This window comes from Lynx canadensis, chromosome D2, assembly GCF_007474595.2.
Source record: "Lynx canadensis isolate LIC74 chromosome D2, mLynCan4.pri.v2, whole genome shotgun sequence".
NCBI lineage: Eukaryota > Metazoa > Chordata > Mammalia > Carnivora > Felidae > Lynx > Lynx canadensis.
Window position 1 is genome coordinate 64,312,669 of NC_044313.2, and position 18,346 is coordinate 64,331,014.

General features: G+C 34.4%; 1 protein-coding gene across 2 annotated transcripts in view; it reads left to right on the forward strand.

Moving 5' to 3' along the window:
* TMEM26 (transmembrane protein 26) overlaps nucleotides 1–18,346 on the forward strand; it is a 47,932-nt gene that overhangs the window by 15,874 nt on the left and 13,712 nt on the right. For both annotated transcript variants that reach the window (XM_030334706.1, XM_030334707.1), the window contains exons 3-4: nucleotides 5,655–5,768; nucleotides 7,699–7,919. In XM_030334706.1, coding sequence (XP_030190566.1) covers nucleotides 5,655–5,768; nucleotides 7,699–7,919 — 335 coding nt within the window. The remainder of the gene's footprint in view (nucleotides 1–5,654; nucleotides 5,769–7,698; nucleotides 7,920–18,346) is intronic.

Below are 18,346 nucleotides of genomic sequence, written 5' to 3' on the forward strand. Positions count from 1 at the left end.
TGGAGTTATCAAGAATTGAATAAGTAAGAGGCCATTAGCAAAAGAAAGTGAATTCACAATCTGTCAAAACCAATAAAAAATGTTACATTTGTTTAAGATTTAAAATTACATAATTAATTAACAATTTATGTTAGAGATCTTGTTCCTAAGCATCCCCTAACCTCTGAATATGCTAGAGTTTATATGGGGGGCAGGCTGTGTGTAAAAATTTGGTTTTAAACTTTACAGATTTAATGAGTTTCTATATTGTACCAAGAATGGGCAGGGCTCAATAATCCAGCATCCTCTGAAATATTTTTAAAAATAGCAAAAACAAAATAGAAACCCATTGTCTATACCCTGCTATGTAAATACAGTCAAACTTAGAGGGTCTATTTGAAATAGTCTATCTTAAAATTTAGGCCTTACAGATTACAAAAGATTCCCTTTTGAGAGTCCTAAAGTCCTATGATCTGTTTTAGTGAAATAGGAATTCTATTCTGGAGCCAGACACTCAGGGTAAAGGAGAGGAGTATGGCACCCACCATTGGGAAAGGTGGACTATATGTATGAGGACCACACTGATTTAAAAAAATAGTGGTTTCCAATAAGAGTCCCTAATCTATATATAAAGAAAGAGCTGCTCAGCGAGTTGCTCCTCACATGGGCAACCCTAAGTCTCAGGCTCTGGAATAGTCTCACAATCTGTTGTTATTAAGGCTCCATACTGTGGATGGCAGATCCCATCAGATTCCAGACCACACTTCACATCTTCAGAGCGTGGATAAAGGAACTAGGTTACAGATGAACTTTAGCTATGGTATAATTTTAGTACCTTTACTGATAAAATGCTTTAGTCAAGATAAGACTTTGCCCCTATACAGATTTCTTTCCTACAGTCAATCATTTTATAGTAAAGTTAAGCCTCTTGTGTATGTTTCAGATATTCAAACTGCATCTGGAAAATGTTCCAAATTTTAGGTACACACAGGGGAATTTAACTCTATGGACTATTTTTGAAGAATTCCACAAGCACACACCAATAAAACAGGCATAAAGAAAACATTTATCTGCCTTAAATCTCCTATTTAAAAAGTATTAAAGTCATAGGCTATCTCTATGTCTGTGGCAAAAATATTTTTGTAACAATAGATAGACTGGTTCAAGTTATCATGGTTTTTAAAACTGTACCATGAGGAGTTAGGGGACTGTTTCAATTTCCTTACTACTTACAACTTTCAGGGTTATGGAAATAAGCTCTGGTGATTAGAATCAGTTCTTTCCTTCACATCCAATTCTATAACATGACTATCATCCACAATAACAATTCATTTCCCCAAACGCTTTTATAATATAAATGCATTGCACAGTTAATTGATATACAGGTCAAATCCCATTACAACAAATAGCATGCAACCAAAAGCTCTCTTTTTAATAAAAAAAAGATTTTTGAGCCCCAGGCAGTACCTCTCTAATTTTCATACTACAAAAGAAATTGGACCTTTAGTAGTAATGGATTTGACTCATTTTGACACTAAAAATTAAAATGAATGCCCAAAGATTGAATTGGGCAGGGTGGGCAGAGATGGAAGTAGAAAAAAGTAAGAGAAAGAGAGACAAAACAGTAGTGGAATTGCATCTAAGGAAAATAAATGGCAGAAAAAAGGGAGGCACAGCAATTCTCTTAGTCCATTCATTTAAAAATGTTTGGTTGTGATAATAACCACTTTTCTTTATATCATCCTTTTTTTTCCAAAAGTATTTTCAAATACATTTTCTCCTTTATGAACTCAGGAACTCCATAAGTTAGGCATGGTGTGTATATATATATATATATATATATATATATATATATATATATTTCTACTTTATAAAAGAGGATGGCTAAGACTCAGAAAGATTAAGTAATTTTCTCAAGGCCTGCTCAGCTAATCAGTAAGAATTCTGGGGCTTAGCACCTAGGCCTTGATCCCTGCTCTGTTAACCCACACTGCCTTTCTCAGTTACATGTTCTATGTTTTACAGGAGTTTTGAATCAAAATCATCTGACTTTTTTTTTCATGACAGGAAAGAATAATTAGTTTCTTTTCACATTTTCCATGTATTCTACATCCTAAAAGTTCTAACCTGTGTTTTGGCATTCGTAAAACATCTTGACCTATTTCATGAAGAGATTCCAAATCATAAATGATCAATTCTGTGCCTTCATTTCTGAATCTGGCTAGGTCTACATAGCTGAAAACAACTATGACCGTAACTCTCAAGTCTATTTACGAAGTAGCAAAATTAAAGCAATGAAAAGTTTCTAGTCTTGAAGGTGTTTTAGTCTGGTTTGACCCAAAGGAATATTTTTGAAGCTAGTAAGAGTTTTTAAGACATAGCCCATGAAAAAGTGGCTTGTTGGTACCCAGAACATCTACATGACTCACCTATACAACGCGAAATGTAAATAATATTACCATGAAAACAATACAAGTTGGGTTAGGTTGTAGGCATCAAACCAGTTGGTTTTTGCTGTCCAAATGCAGTTGCCACTTAAAGGAAAATTTCATCATTTTGTAGTAAGTAGAATTACAAGAATGGAATGGGACTCAGATAGGTTGTAATATCTTAATATGGACTACAAAGCTATTTGCTACTGCAGTGCAGATGACTTTATTTAAATAATATGTCTATGGATTTTTGGTGATAAGGATGTAAAAAAACATATGAAGGTCACCATTTTTAATATACACTGTGCTTTCATGCCTGCAAATAAAGTGGTCAAAATTTGTTTCCTATTGCCTATTTGATTCTCACAAAGCTACTATGCAATGAGGATTTGTTGCTTGGTTCAAAGATTGAATTTTTTATCTTCATTATCTTTTCTTGGAGCCTTAGCTGTACAGAAAAAAATAGTGTGCAAACAGCTGGATTTTTGCTTTTAGAGATATGGCACATGGCCATTTTTCCTAATTATTCTTGTCATTTCACTCATAACACTAGTTGTTTTGGGAGAGACTAGAAAAAAAATAGCTTCTTGACATTTCTTTTTACTTTTTCAAGTGGTTTATTTAATGATCGATGCAGTATCCAAAATAATTAAGAAAAATATACTTCTCACAGCATTAGCATTTGAAAAAAAATAGTTTCTCTAAACCCAAATACATGAGTGTGGATATGTGGTGCTGGTGGTGGTGATGGCAGTGCTGTGTGCATCTGTTTGTGTATGTTTCAAAAGTATGTTAGCCCTGCAGGTGTTTAAAACAAAATCTTCAATCTTTTTTTTTTAAACAGTGTGTGAAATAATCAGTGGCTACCACTACATTTTCAAGTGCCACCCCTTTTCTCTCTTATAAATCTTTTCTCTACCTCAGATTCCCAGCATCTGGATAAAAATCATGCACAGTCCACCTGCAGAAATTTACACACAAAATGAAAGAGTGAGGGGGGAAAACATTTAGTTTGGGTCTTTGTCAAATTTTTCGTAAACCTAAGTTGACTTTCAAACTGCCACTAAAATGTATATTTTGATGGGTGAACATGATAATTCTTTTGATTGTTACAGTGCTTAACAGGCAAGATTGAATGTAATTGGATTACCGACCTAAGCAAATGGTATTTTAGATAAAGAGCCTTCTGGACAAGAAATAAACTCTTAGAATCAACACTTTGGCCAAGATCATACATGTTTTAATGCTGTCATTGGTTGTTGATTTGTTTTGCAATTGTTCCAGGATTCAAGAAAGGAAACCCAACTATGACTCCATAAATTGTACAGCTGTCAAATACCAACAGCAGTTTTCACAGAACTAGAACAAACAATCCTAAAATTTGTCTGGATCCACCTAAGACCTCAAATAGCCAAAGAAATCTTAAAAAAAGAAAAGCAAAGCTGGAGGCATCACAATTCCAGAGTTCAAGTTGCATTACAAAGTTGTAGTGATCAAGACAGTATGGTACTGGCACAAAAACAGACACGTAGATCAGTAGAACAGAATAGAAAGCCCAGAAAAGAACCCACAACTATATGGTCAACTAATCTTTGACAAAGCAAGAAAGAATATTCAATGGGAAAAAGACTGTCTCTTCAACAAATGGTGCTGGGAAAACTGGACAGCAACATGCAGAAAAATGAACTTGGACCACTTTCTTACACCACACACAAACATAAATTCAAAATGGATTAAAGACCTAAATGTGACACCTGAAACCATAAAAATCCTGGAAGAGGACACAGGCACTAACATCTTTGACATTGGCTGTAACAATTTTTTTCTGGGATTTGTCTCCTGAGGCAAGGGAAACAAAAGCAAAAATAAACTACTTGGACTACATCAAAATAAAAAGCTCAGCACAGTGAAGGAAACAACAAAACTAAAAGGCAACCTATTGAATGGGAGAAGATGTTTGGAAATGACATATCTGAGAAGGGGTTAGTATCCAAAATATATATATATTTATATATATATATATTTATATATATTTATATATATATAAAACTTCTAAAACTCAACACCCAAAAACCAAATAATCCAATTAAAAATGGGCAGAAGTCATGAACAGATATTTCTCCAAAGAAGACATACAGATGGCCAAAAGACACATGAAAAGATGCACATCACCACTTATCATCAGGGAAATGCAAATCAGAGCTATAATGAGATATCACCTCACACGTGTCAGAATGGCTAAAATCAACAACACAAGAAAGAACAGTGTTGGCGAGGATGTGGAGAAAAACGAACCCTTGTGCACTGTTGGTGGGAATGCAAACTGGTACAGCCAATGTGGAAAACAGTATGAAGGTTCCTCAGAAAGTTAAAGCTAGAACTACCTTAGGATCCAGCAATTGTACTATGAGGTATTTACCCGATTAATACAAAAACACTAATTCAAAGGGATATATTCACCCCTATTTTTATGGCAGCATATATATATAATAGCCCAATTATGGAAGCAGCCCAAGTGTCCATTGATAAATGAATGGATAAAGAAGAGGTGGTATATATATTCAACGGAATATTATTCAGCCATATAAAAGACTGAAATCTTGCCATTTGCAATGACATGGATAAAGCTAGAGAGTATAATGCTAAGTGAAATAAGCCAGTCAGAGAAAGACAAATACCATATAATTTCACTCATATGTGGAATATAAGAAAAAAACAAATGATCAAAGGGGGGAAAAAAGAGAGACAAAACAAACAAACAAAAAAATCGGACAATTATAGAGAACAGACTGATGGTTACCAGAGAGGAGCTGGGGTGGGGGTGGGGGTGAGTTAAATAGGTGATCAGGATTAAGGAGTGCACTTGAGATGAGCACTGGGTGATGTATGAAATTGTTAAATCACTATATTGTACACCTGAAACTAATATAACACTGTATGTGTATTAATTGGAATTAAAATTAAAACTTAAAACATTCTACAGCTCTGCACAATGAACTTGGAGCTTCTACATCCTCATAGACTTGTGGGAAAATAAAACATGTATAGTTGAGTCTGCTCTCATATTAATTGAAAAGTGGTTTTCTATCTCAAGACTATAATCTGATTTTTGGAAATGTTTATGTATGCTGTGTAAACTCCGCATATCTACTCATAATTGCTTAGATAATTGAAGCCACTTGGAACTCTACCTATTGTGTTTTTGGTTTTTTTTTACATATTGCCTTTTTACAAAATTCTTAGCATTGCAGTAGCCAATCTGAAGGGATGTCACAAAATACCAGCAGCAAAGAAAACTTCAATCAAACTTTGATGTCAAGTGAACAAGCCAATGGAGCAGATGATCTCATTAAGACGGTGAGAGCTTTTTCCACTGTATTTTAAAGGATCTGGCAAATCACCTTTTCATTTGGTGAGAATAACATGCTCTACACCTTGCAGCTCATTCTTTCCTAAGGAAATTTGCCAATCATTTAATCGTTTGCTCAGTATTTTGCAAAACAATTGTATTTTTATATTTATTAAACACATTTAACATGCATAATAGTCACATATATCTAATATACCTGTATATTAATAGGTATATTTAACTTGCAGCATTAAGTAACCTATAACACTTAGGTCAGACAATGTATGCACAAAGGGAGATACATATTTTTGGTAAAGGAATGATATAGTTAAAAGATTGGGATCTGTCCTGTATATATTTTAGGAGTTTACATTAATAAAATAGGGAAGATTTTCAGCCAAAATAGAATTACTTCTTCTTCACATGCCTGATATTTGTCAAACTAACCATGGCCTATTAGGAAATGATATATGGGAGAGAGACTCGAGGCCCAGGCCTGTACCAATGAGCCATGGTTTCAACAATAAGATAGATTATTGATTCTAAGAGATTTAATTCAGTCTAATTCATGGATTCTAAATCAAGCTCCCATCACAGCTGACTGACATCACTTTGAAAAAATCACTTAATCTCTCTGTATCTCAGTTTTTCATCTGACAGTTGGAAGTATTAATATTTACCCCACTAGTATGCTTCCTATAAGAATTAAGTAGGATGTATGGGGCACTTGGGTGGCTCAGTCAGTTAAGTGTCTGACTTTGGCTCAGGTCATGATCTCGCGGTTCATGAGTTCAAGCCCTGCGTCAGGCTCTGTGCTGCCAGCTCAGAGCCTGGAGCATGCTTCAGATTCTGTGTCTCCTTCTCTCTCTGCCCCTCCCCGCTCATGCTCTGTCCCTCTCTCTCTCAAAAATAAATAAACATAAAAAAAAGAATTGAGTAAGATGTATATGAAGTCTCATAGAAGAAATAGGAAATAGTGTGTAAAGGCAAGATCACTGATCTTCACGCGTGGCTTCAATCAGGTTAGCATCCTGCCTTGTCTTATCCTGCCTTTACCTGTACATCAGTAAGTAATTGAGAGGAGTAAATAGATTTGCACAAACATAGTCAAGTTACTTGTATAAATCAGAATCAACTATCCAATCCACTGGAGACCAACATTCCTGGTCTTTAAAAGATTATAGCCTCTGAGGGCCAGTAATATATTTTAAAACTGATTTAGAAGTTAAACGGGCAAGAGATATCATTCAGAAAACAAGAAAGGGGTGTAAATTTTTCTCAGAGTCCAAGATTAAAGGCAGAATAAAATTTGGTTGCTAGCTTAACAATTTAACAATTTATAATAATTTAACAATTATGTTAAATGTTCAAAATAAAAATAGTGACTATAGTTAGTCTCTTTCTTTACATTTACGTAATTAATAAACATTATTATACATTCTCTCATTTGATGTAGCAGTGTTTTAGAGCAATAAAAAACAAGAGATTTGTACCATGTTAAAATATTCCCAGATTACTAAATTCAGACTTGAAATCTCTGAAAGAAAAATACAAGGATTTTTTTTGTGATTTTAATATGGTATTTAAAAAGTTTTGCTATGTGTTGTGTCATACTTTGTTACAGAGAAAGTAAAATGAGAAGTGATCTTTAAAACGTCATCAGATTGGCTCTTTAAATACCAAATGTTACAATCCTACTAGCAAGTGTGAGGTTTAAATTACTTCTTATAAGTCTGCCCCATTTTAAGAACCATCTTAGCTTTTTTCTCCAGAGTCTTCAGTTGAAAGGAGCTTTATTTTCTTTAGTAAGTGAAGAATCATTTTTATGAAAATGACCTTCCACAAAAACTGTGGATTGAAAGCCATGGTGAACATGGCATCACTTTCCAAGGTGGCAGCTCATGGTCCTTCTCTCTGTATGACATTTCTGTTACACAGGCCAAAGTTTTTGTAAATAACTTATCTACAGTATGTGAAAAAGTTTGGACTTTGGGACTCCATCAGACATTCTTGCTAATGCTCATAATTGGAAGATGGCTTCTACCCATTGGAGGCGGGATCACTAGGGACCAACTCTCTCAACTTCTCCTTATGTTTGTGGGAACAGCTGCTGACATACTGGAATTCACAAGTGAGACCCTGGAGGAACAAAATGTGAGGTAAGTAGGCCTGCAAGGTCAGGCCCTCATACGTGTCTATTCTTTTATTTACAGAAGAAATATAAGGATTTCCAGTCTATCATATGACCAGTGATACAATCATAGAATTTCCTGATGTTCAGGTTTAGGTATGAGCCCAGTTTATATATACATGAACTTTCTGCTAAGGAAAATGGGCAAATAATATTTCCTTTGGGTGAGAAAAGAAAGGCTCTACATGTTTGCATGACCATAGCTAACCTATGGGGCTGTGGTGATCAGAAAACCTATAGGTAGAGTCACCATCCATAGCTCCTCTCTCATATTCTCAAATGTCCAGGAATGCCCCCAATCATAAAATTCTCTTCTAGAGCAGAGCATAGCTACCGTTCCAGGAAATCACCTAGAAAAGACATAAGGAAATCTCTCCTCTACCCAGATGAGAATTTATATTCCCTCGTGTGAGTGGAGAATGGGGCAGATTAGGTTGGGGTTTTTTTTGTTGTTGTTTTTTTTTTTTTTTCACTAAATTTTATTTTTAGTCAGTTTTGTTCAAAGTGCCCAAAGGTTTTCTGGTGGAGATGCCTATAAATTAAAACTTATTGAGTTGGTACTTTTATTTTTGCCACAAGCAAATAAACTCAGAATCCATGATCACATCTGTTTATGGAACTACTTTCTTACCTTTAGGGATTTAAGTCTGAGTGCCTGTATGTACTTTCAGCTTGGGTTGTTTTGCACTATGCTATAAAAATAAATTGCAATGAAGCTGGCTTTTAATGCTACAGTTTACTTTATGCTGTGTTTCTCAAATAACGAAACATAAAGCTGAGCAAAATGCACTAACTTACTGAGTAAACTTAATATCCCAATTATAGCACAAAGTATATCTGTAACCATAGGTTACCTGTATATAATCATTTCCTATTCCACTGTACTGATTTTTCTTATACTTTATTAAGTACACGTAGAATTTTAAAAAGAATTCAATTTAAATTGATCCATTGTCCTCAAAATGTTGATTTCAGTTTTGTATCTTTAATACCTTACATTTAGCCAGTGTTTTACATTGTATAACAAATTTTCAGATACTTTAGGACACTTATGACACAATGGGATTACAAGAAAAACATGAAAAAATCATGACCAAGCACATAAAAACAATAAGTAACTATATAGGCACAGTGACAGGGCCATAAAAATACAAATATGACTAGCCAAACTGTATAGAAATAAACACATACATGCTAAATATCTAGGGAGATGGGAGGGATATAGGGTAGGAAATGGAGTATTCAGGAGGAATATGTTTTGTAGGGCTGATAATAAAAATGCGAGAAATGGGCACCTGGGTGGCTCAGTCAGGTAAGTGTCTGAATCTTATTTTGGCTCAAGTCATGATCTCATGGGTTTGTGAGACCAAGCCCTGCATCTGGCTCCACGCTATCAGTCTGGAGCCTGCTTGGGGTTCTCTCTCTCCCCCTCTCTCTGTCCCTCTTCTGCTTGCATGTGTGCTCTCTCTCCCTCTCAAAATAAAGAAATAAATATTTTTTAAAATAAAATAAAAACATAAGAAATGACTAACTCGGCTATCTTAATGGTCTGTTTATTAGGTCCATCCAGAAATGACACCAAGGTGCATTTAACAGATCAGTGTTTGCCAATAGATGTTAAATATTCAATAGGTTAGTCATTAAAATCTTAATTCCACCAAAAAACTTTGAAAATCATGAGGTACTCATTCATTCATCAACTGTAGATTGATTATCTAGTGTGTACCAGGCAATGTGCTAGGTGGATACTGAAGAGCAAATGGTGAGTAAGTAGTGAGAGAAATTCTGGACACACAGTCGTATCCCAATCCAGGTAATTTCAATTCAGCAAATTCTCCTGCCACCTACAAATTAATGTGAACATTTCAAAAACCTTTTTTTTTCTCATTTTAAACTTGTATTATGTCATGAGAAGGGATCAAATAAAGTATGCCCTGGTTATTGTTTTAAATTTTTAATTTTTTTAATGTTTATTTATTTTTGACAGAGAGAGAGACAGAGCATGAGCAGGGGAGGGGCAGAGAGAGAGAGGGAGACACAGAATCCGAAGCAGGCTCCAGGCTCTGAGCTGTCAGCACAGAGCCCAACACGGGGCTTCAACTCACAGATCGCAAGATCATGACCTGAGCCGAAGTCAGACACAACCGACTGAACCACTCAAGCACCCCTGTTTTAAAATTTCTTTTAGGTTTCATGGTTTCAGACTGAAGTTTTTTTTTTTTTTTTAATTTATTTACTTTTTAAAATATTTATTTTGAAAGAGAGAGAGAGAGAGTACATGAGCAAGAGAAGGGCAGAAAGAGAGGGAGGGAGAGAATTCTAAGCAGGCTCTGCACTGGGCTCCATTCCATAAACTGTGAGATCATGACCTGAGCCGTAATCAAGAGTTGGATGCTTAACCGACTGAACCATCCAAGCTCCTCTCATTTTATTTTTGATATAACTACATGGTGTCAGTGACCTTCTGTAGTCTCCTCCCACACGACTCCATCACTACTCAGACTCAGAAAGAATTTAGAATTTTTTCTCCCTCTTAAAACCCACCTTCTGAGTTTTGATTTTGTCACCAGTATCTTCTGTACTGGAAGGGTAGACACTGCAAATGTCATCTCTTCAGAGGAGAGACTTAAACCTCTCCCACTGGGGTATAGCCTTCCCCTTTGACCTTAAAAAAGACGATCATGAAAAATAAATTTAATGTGCTTGTGAAAGATGTTCACGTGCAATAGTAAAGGAGGCTACTTCATTATAACCCACTTAGCATTACCTATTTTTATAACATTTTATTTTCTATTTTTATTTAATTCCATAATTTGGGCTGACAGATTTAGGAGAAAACCTTCAATAATGTGTACACCACGATGATATCTAGCTCTCTTTCCTGCATCCTGGCTAAATATCTCAAATTCAATTTTTTAAACTTAAATCAATTTCTTTCTGTATGCTCACTTTAAGTTCATTTGCCTAATAGTTATGAATTTACATGGACTTGTGAGATGCTGCAAATTTTTCTTAAGAGCTTAACTTTACACACCATAAAATTCAACTATTCTAATTCTGTGGTTCGATATTTAGTAAATTTATTAATGTGTAACCATAATCAGAATCTAGATTCCTTATAGCTGTTTGGAGTCAATTCTCACTCATTCCTACAGCGAACCCTAGGCAACCTCTGATATGCTTTCTTTCTGCACAGTGTCCTTTTCTAGAAATTTCATGTAAAAGGTATCATAAAATATGTAGTGTTTTGTGTGTAGCTTTTTCACCTAGAATGTTTCTAGGGTTCATTCACACTGTTTCATGTATTGGTAGTTAGCCGCTTTTTAATTGATAAATAGTATTCCATGCGTATACCACATTTTATTTATTCATTTAATAGTTGATATATGTGTGTACTGCTATTATCTTGCTATTAAGAATGAGATGGCTATGAACATACACTAAAATCCTTTGTATAGATCTTTTTTTATTTCTCTTGGGTATATACCTAGGAGTAGAATGACTGGGTTTATGTTAAGTACATGTTTAATTGTTTAAGAAACTACCAAACTGTTTTCTAAAGTGGCTGTTTATTTTTATATTCCATTTCTTCTCATTTTCACCATTTTTTCAGTATTTTGATTATAAACATTCTGTTATGTTCTTGTGATATCATATTACAGGGTTTTATTTATTTACTTTTTAGTTTCATTTTTAAATATAATTTATTGTCAAGTTAGCTAACATGCAGTGTATACAGTGTGCTCTTGGCTTTGGGAGTAGATTTCCATGATTCATCACTTACATGAAGCACCCAGTGCTCATCCCAACAAGTGCCTTCCTCAATGCCCATCACCCATTTTCTTCACCCCTTCCATCCTCAGTTTGTTGTCTGTATTTAAAGGTCTCTTATGGTTTGCCTCCCTCTCTGTTTGTAACTATTTATTTTTCCTTCCCCCACAGTGCCCTGCTAAGTTTCTCAACTTCCACATATGAGTGAAAACATATGATATCTGTCTTTCTCTAACCGACTTATTTCACTTAGGATAATACCCTCCAGTTCCATCCATGTCATTGCAAATGGCAAGATTTCATTCTTTTTCATTGCCAAGTAGTATTGCATTTTATAAATATCCCACTTATTATTTATCCATTCACCAGTTGATGGACATTTGGGCTCTTCCCATAATTTTGCTATTGTTGATAGTGCTGCTATAAATATTCAGGTACATGTTCTCCCATGAATCAGCACTCCTATATTTTTTGGATAAATTCCTAGTAGTGCTATTGCTGGGTTGTAGGGCAGTTGTATCTTTAATTTTTTGAGGAACTTCCATACTGTTTTCCAGAGTGGCTGCACCAGTTTGCATTCCCACCAACAGTGCAAAAGAGTTCCCCTTTCTCCATCCTCACCAATATCTGTTCTTTCCTGAATTGGTAATTTTAGCCACTCTGACCAGTGTGAGGTGGTATCTCAATGTAGTTTTGATTTGTATTTCCCTGATGATGAGCCAATGTTGAGCATCTGGATGTCTTCTTTGGAAAGTGTCTATTCATGCCTTTTGCCCATTTCTTCATTGGATTATTGGTTTTTTGGGTGTTGAGTTTCGTAAGTGCTTTATAGATTTTGTATACTAACCCTCTACCCAATATGTCATTTGCAAATATCTTCTTCCATTCCGTTGGTTGTCTTTTAGTTTTGTTGATTGTTTCTTTTGCTGTGCAGAAGCTTCTTATCTTGATGAGGTCTCAATAGTTAATTTTTAATTTTGTTTCTCTTGCCTTCAGAGACATGTCAAGTAAGAATTTGCTATGCCTGAGGTAAAAGAGGTTGTTACCTGTTTTCTCTTCTAGGATTTTGATGCTTTCCTGTCTCACATTTAGGCCTTTCATCCATTTTGAATTTATTTTTGTGTATGGTGTAATAAAGTGGTCCAGTTTCATTCTTCTGCATGTTGCTGTCCAGTTCTCCTGGCACCATTTGCTAGAGACTGTTTTTTTTTTTTCCATTGTATACTTTTTCCTGCTTTGTTGAAGATTAGTTGGTCATACATTTGAGGGTCCATTTCTTGTTCTCTATTCTACTGTACTGTTCTATGTGTCTGTTTTTGTGCCAATACCATACTGTCTTTATGATTACAGTCTGTACTGGAGTACAGGCTAAAGTCCAGGATTGTGATGCCTCCAGCTTTGATTTTCTTTTTCAACATTACTTTGGCTATTTAGGGTCTTTTGTGGTTTCATACAACATGTTGTATGTTTCTAAAATTTATTTATTTATTTATTTATTTATTTATTTATTTATTTAGAGAGCAGGGGCAGGGCAGAGAGAAAGGGAGAGAGAGAACCCCAAGCAGGCTCCACACTGACAGCATGGAGGGCTCCATCTCACATACCATGAGATTGTGACCTGAGCTGAAATCAAGATTCAGAGGGTTAACAGACTGAGCCATGCAGATGCCCCCATATTATAGTTTTAATTTCTGTTTCCCTAATGACTAAACATGTTGAGCATCTGTCTATGTGCTAATTAGCTAATCCTATATTTTCTTTCAGCGAAGTGTCTGTTCAAATTTTCATCCATTTTTTGTTCAATTGATTTTTTATTGTTGATTTGTAAGAGTTCTTTATATTATTTATATTTGGACACAAGTTCTTCTTTAGGTATATAAATGTAATTCCCCCCCTCCCCGCAAGTATACAGCTTTCTTTTCATTTTTTGTCATTCAAAGACTATTTTTAAAAATTTTGATAATGTATCATATCAATTTTTTTATTTTAAGTAGTGCTTTGGGTGCCATATCTAGGAAATATTTCCTCATCAAAACTGGAACTATTTCCGTGTATAATAATCTGACTTAACTTTTTTGTGGTGTAATATAAGGATCTAAGTTGGTGTTATGTCTTTTTTGTTGTTGTTGTTTTTTGGCACTGTACCAGAACATTATTTTGTCCTAGCTGAGACCAATTATGTCAGCACCATTTGTGGAAAAGACTTTCCCTACTAAATTGCCTTGATATATTTGTCAAAAATCAACTGACCACATCTGTAAGAGTTTTCTTATATTTTCTATTTTGTTCTATTGCTCTATATTATCTATCCTTACGCCGATAACATACTATTGTGATACTGGAATTTTATGATAAGTTTGAAACTTGATGCTATAAGTCTTCTAACATTGTCCTTTTATAAAAAGTTTTTGGGTATTCTAGGTCCTCTGTATTTCCATTTAAGTTTGATGATCAGTTTGTCAAATTTTATAAAGTAATCCTGCTGGAGTCTTGATAAGGATTGTATTAAATCTAAGCATCAATTTGTGAAGAAAGGACATCTTAATATTAAGTCTTTTAATACGTAAACATGAATCATCTCATCATTTACTTAGATGTTCCTTAACTTTTCTTATCAATGTTTTGAAGTTTCCGATATATGGGCCTTATTATGCTTTTCCTTAAGCTTATTCTTAAGTATTTTATTCTTTTTGACAAAATTATTTTCTTAATTTCTTAATTTTTTTAAATTTCTTAATTTCTTAATATGTAATATTGCTACTACATAAAAATACAATTGACTTTTTTTTATTATGATCTTGTACCCAGCAACCATGCTGAACTTGTTTATTAGTTTTGTAAATTCCTTAGGATTTTCTACATGTAAGTTAATGCCATTTGTAATTAAGATAGTTTTCATTCTTTCTAATCTGCATGACATTAATTTCTTTTTCTTACTTTATTGCAGTGGCTAGAATTTCTAGTACAATGTTGACTAGAAGTATAAGAGTAGGCATTTTAATCACAAAGGATAAGCATTCTGTCTTTCACTATTAAGGATGTTGTTAGGTATAGGTTTGCACAGATACACTTTATAGATGCCCTTGATCAGTTGGAGGGAATTCCTATTTATATCTAGGGTATTGAGAGTTTCTTGCTTGCTTGCTTTTTTTTTTCTTTCTTATGGAAATTGAGTTTTGTTTATTGATTTTTCTATTTTTATTAAGAATATTATGTGATGGTGTTTTGCATTCTATAAATATGGTGTATTACATTAACTAGTTTTCAGAAGATAAAACAACCTTGATGTCCTGAGTCAAGATAAGTCTCACTTGATTATAGTATATAATGGTTTCTAAGTATTGCTGTTATTTGTTTTCTAACATTTTGTTAATAATTTTTACAACTATGCCCATGAGCATATTGATCTATAGGAATATTTTCTAATGATATATTTTTCTTGCTTTAGTATTAGGATAATACTGCACTCAGTGAATACCTCAGGAAGCATCCCTTCTTTCTTTATTTTCTGAAAGATTTTATAAAGGATTGGTATTAATTTTTCTTTAAATATTTTAAAGAGTTTATCTATGAAGCCATCTGGGCCTAGGTTTTTCTATTTGGAAGATATTTTAGTGCTAATTCAACATAATTATTTATAAGCCTATTTAGTTATTCTATTTATTCCTGAGTTAGTTTTGATTGCATTTTTCTTTCTAGGAATTTTCCCATTTAAATAAATTATCTAGTCTTTTATATAAAGTTGTCCATAAAATGATTTTCTTATACTTGTGTCCATTTCTATAGGGTCACTTATTATGCCCCCTTTTACATTCTGAATCAGTCATTTGTGTCTTCTCTGTTTTTACTTAGTCATATTTATCAATTTTGTTCATGTTCTAAAATAACGAATTTTTGGCTTCATTGATTTTTCTCTATTATTTTGTTCTCCATTTCATTGATTTGTGCTGTGATGTTTAATTTTCCCTTCCTTCTGCTTGCTTTGGATTTAATTTGCTTTTTTTTCTAGTTTCTTAAGATGGAAGCTTATATTATTGATTTGAGATCTTTTTGCTTTTCTAACATGACATTCAAAGCTACAGAGTTCCCTCTAACCACTGCTTTATGTGTATCCCATAAACTTTGATATCTTATCTTTTTATTTAATATGGTTCAAAATATTTTCCAATATCTCCTGCAATTTACCATTTGACCTATGGATTATTTAGAATGTAAGCTATTTAATTTCCATATGGAGATTGCCCAAATTTCCTTCTGTTGTTTTCTATTAATTCTGTTGTAGTCTTTAAATTATTTTGATCCTTTAAATTGATTGAGGCTTATTTTATGGCCTAGCATATAGCTTATCCTGGAGAACGTGCTATATGTACTTGAAAAGAATGTGTATTTACAGGTTGTTTGCTCGAGTTTTCTGTAAATGTCAGTTGTGTCAAGTTGGTTATTAGGTTATTTAATTCTTCTATATCCTTACTGATTTTCTGTCTAGTTGTTCTATAAATTATTGAGAATGGGACATTGAAATCCTCAGCTCTAATTACTGAGTTGTCTATTTCCTTTTTCAATACTTTTTCATATCATCTCTTATGATATGGGATGTCTTTTCCCATCCTTGTACTTTCAAATTCTTTGTATCTTTACATCTACACGGTGTCCCTTATAGACTAAATATAGTTGGATTTGCATCTTTTGCCCCAGTCAATCTTTGTCTTTTTTTTAAAGTTTATTTATTTTTAAAAAATTTTTTTTCAACGTTTATTTATTTTTGGGACAGAGAGAGACAGAGCATGAATGGGGGAGGGGCAGAGAGAGAGGGAGACACAGAATCGGAAACAGGCTCCAGGCTCTGAGCCATCAGCCCAGAGCCCGATGCGGGGCTCGAACTCACGGACCGCGAGATCGTGACCTGGCTGAAGTCGGACGCTTAACCGACTGCGCCACCCAGGCGCCCCTAAAGTTTATTTATTTTTGAGAGTGAGAGAGTGAGAGAGCACAAGCTGGGGAGGGTCAGAGAGAGAGGAAGACAGAATCAGAAGCAGACTCCAAAGCTGTCAGCACAGAGCCCCACATAGGGCTCAACCAATGAACCACGAGATCATGATCTGAGCCGAAATCAGACACCTAACCGACTGAGCCACCTAGGCGTCCCATTCTTTGTCTTTTAATTGGAGTATATATTAGTTTCCCAGGGCTGCCATAACAAAATACCACTAACTGAAAGTCTTAAAACAACAGAATTTATTTTCTTATAGTCCTCAAGGCTGAAAGTCCAAATCAAAGTGATGACAAGGTTGGTTTCTACTGGAGGCTCTGAGGGAGAATCTGTTTGGTGCCTCTTTCCTGGATTCTGGTGGTTGCTGGCAATTCTTGGTGTCCCTTGGCTTGTAGACATAATCACTCCAATCTCTGCCTCTGTCTTCACATGGCATTCTCCCCAGTGTTTCTGCCAGTGTTTCCACATATTCCCCTCCTTACATGGACACCAGTCATTGGGTTAAGACTCACATTAATTTAATATGACCTCCTCTTGACTTGATTACATCTGCAAAGACTATTTCCAAATAAGATTACATTCTGAAGTTTGTATACATGAAATTTGGGTAGACATCATTCAACTTATTACAGTGTGTTTATTCCATTCATATGCAATGTAATGATTGATTCAGTTGATTTTTGTCTGCCATTTTACTATTTGTTTTTTCTTTCCTAGGTCTTTTTTATTCCTGTGTTTATTCCTGTGTTACTCATTTACTAGTTAAAAATTTTTAATAAACAATTTTAATTGATTTTTTGTATTATTACTGGTTACTTTAGAGATTACAATATATGTTTTAAATCTTCACATTCTATTATAAGTCAACAGCTCCATTTATTCCCCCTATTTTTTACTATTATTGTCATATATATTACATCTTTGTATGTTATAAACCAAATAATACAGTTTTATAATTATTATTTTATAGACTTTAATTTTTTTAAAGAAATTAGAAGAAAAGATAACCACACATTTATGTGTTCTCTTATATTTGCCTACAATTTGAAGATGCTCTTTATTCCTTCTTGTGGATGTGAGTTACTCTCTGGTATCATTTCCTTTCAACCTGAAAGACTTCCTTTATTGTTTCTTCTAAGGCAAATCTGCTACCAACAAATTCTCCCAATCTTTGTCCAGAAATGTGTTTATTTTGCCTTCATGTTTCAAAAGTAGTTTTGTTGTATAGAGAATTCATGGTTGTCAATTTTTACTTCAGCATTTTATTTATTTATGTATTTATTTAAAATTTTTAATGTTTATTTTTGGGAGTGAGAGAGAGAATGAGTGGGGAGGGGAAGAGAGAGAGGAAGACAGAGGTTCTGAAGCAGGCTCTGCCCTAACGGCAGAGGGCCCAATGCACGACTCGAACTCATAAACTGTGAGATCATGACCTGAGCTGAAGTTGGACACTTAACCCAAAGAGTCACCCAGGTGCCCGTCAGCATTTTAAATATACCATTCCACTGTTTCTTCATTATTTCTGATGAGATGTTAACCATTGCTTTGTTGTTACCCAGTACAACTTGCTGTTTTCAAGATTTTCTCTTTCTCTTTGACTTTCATTCATTTTACTGTGATGTATGTAGGTATGG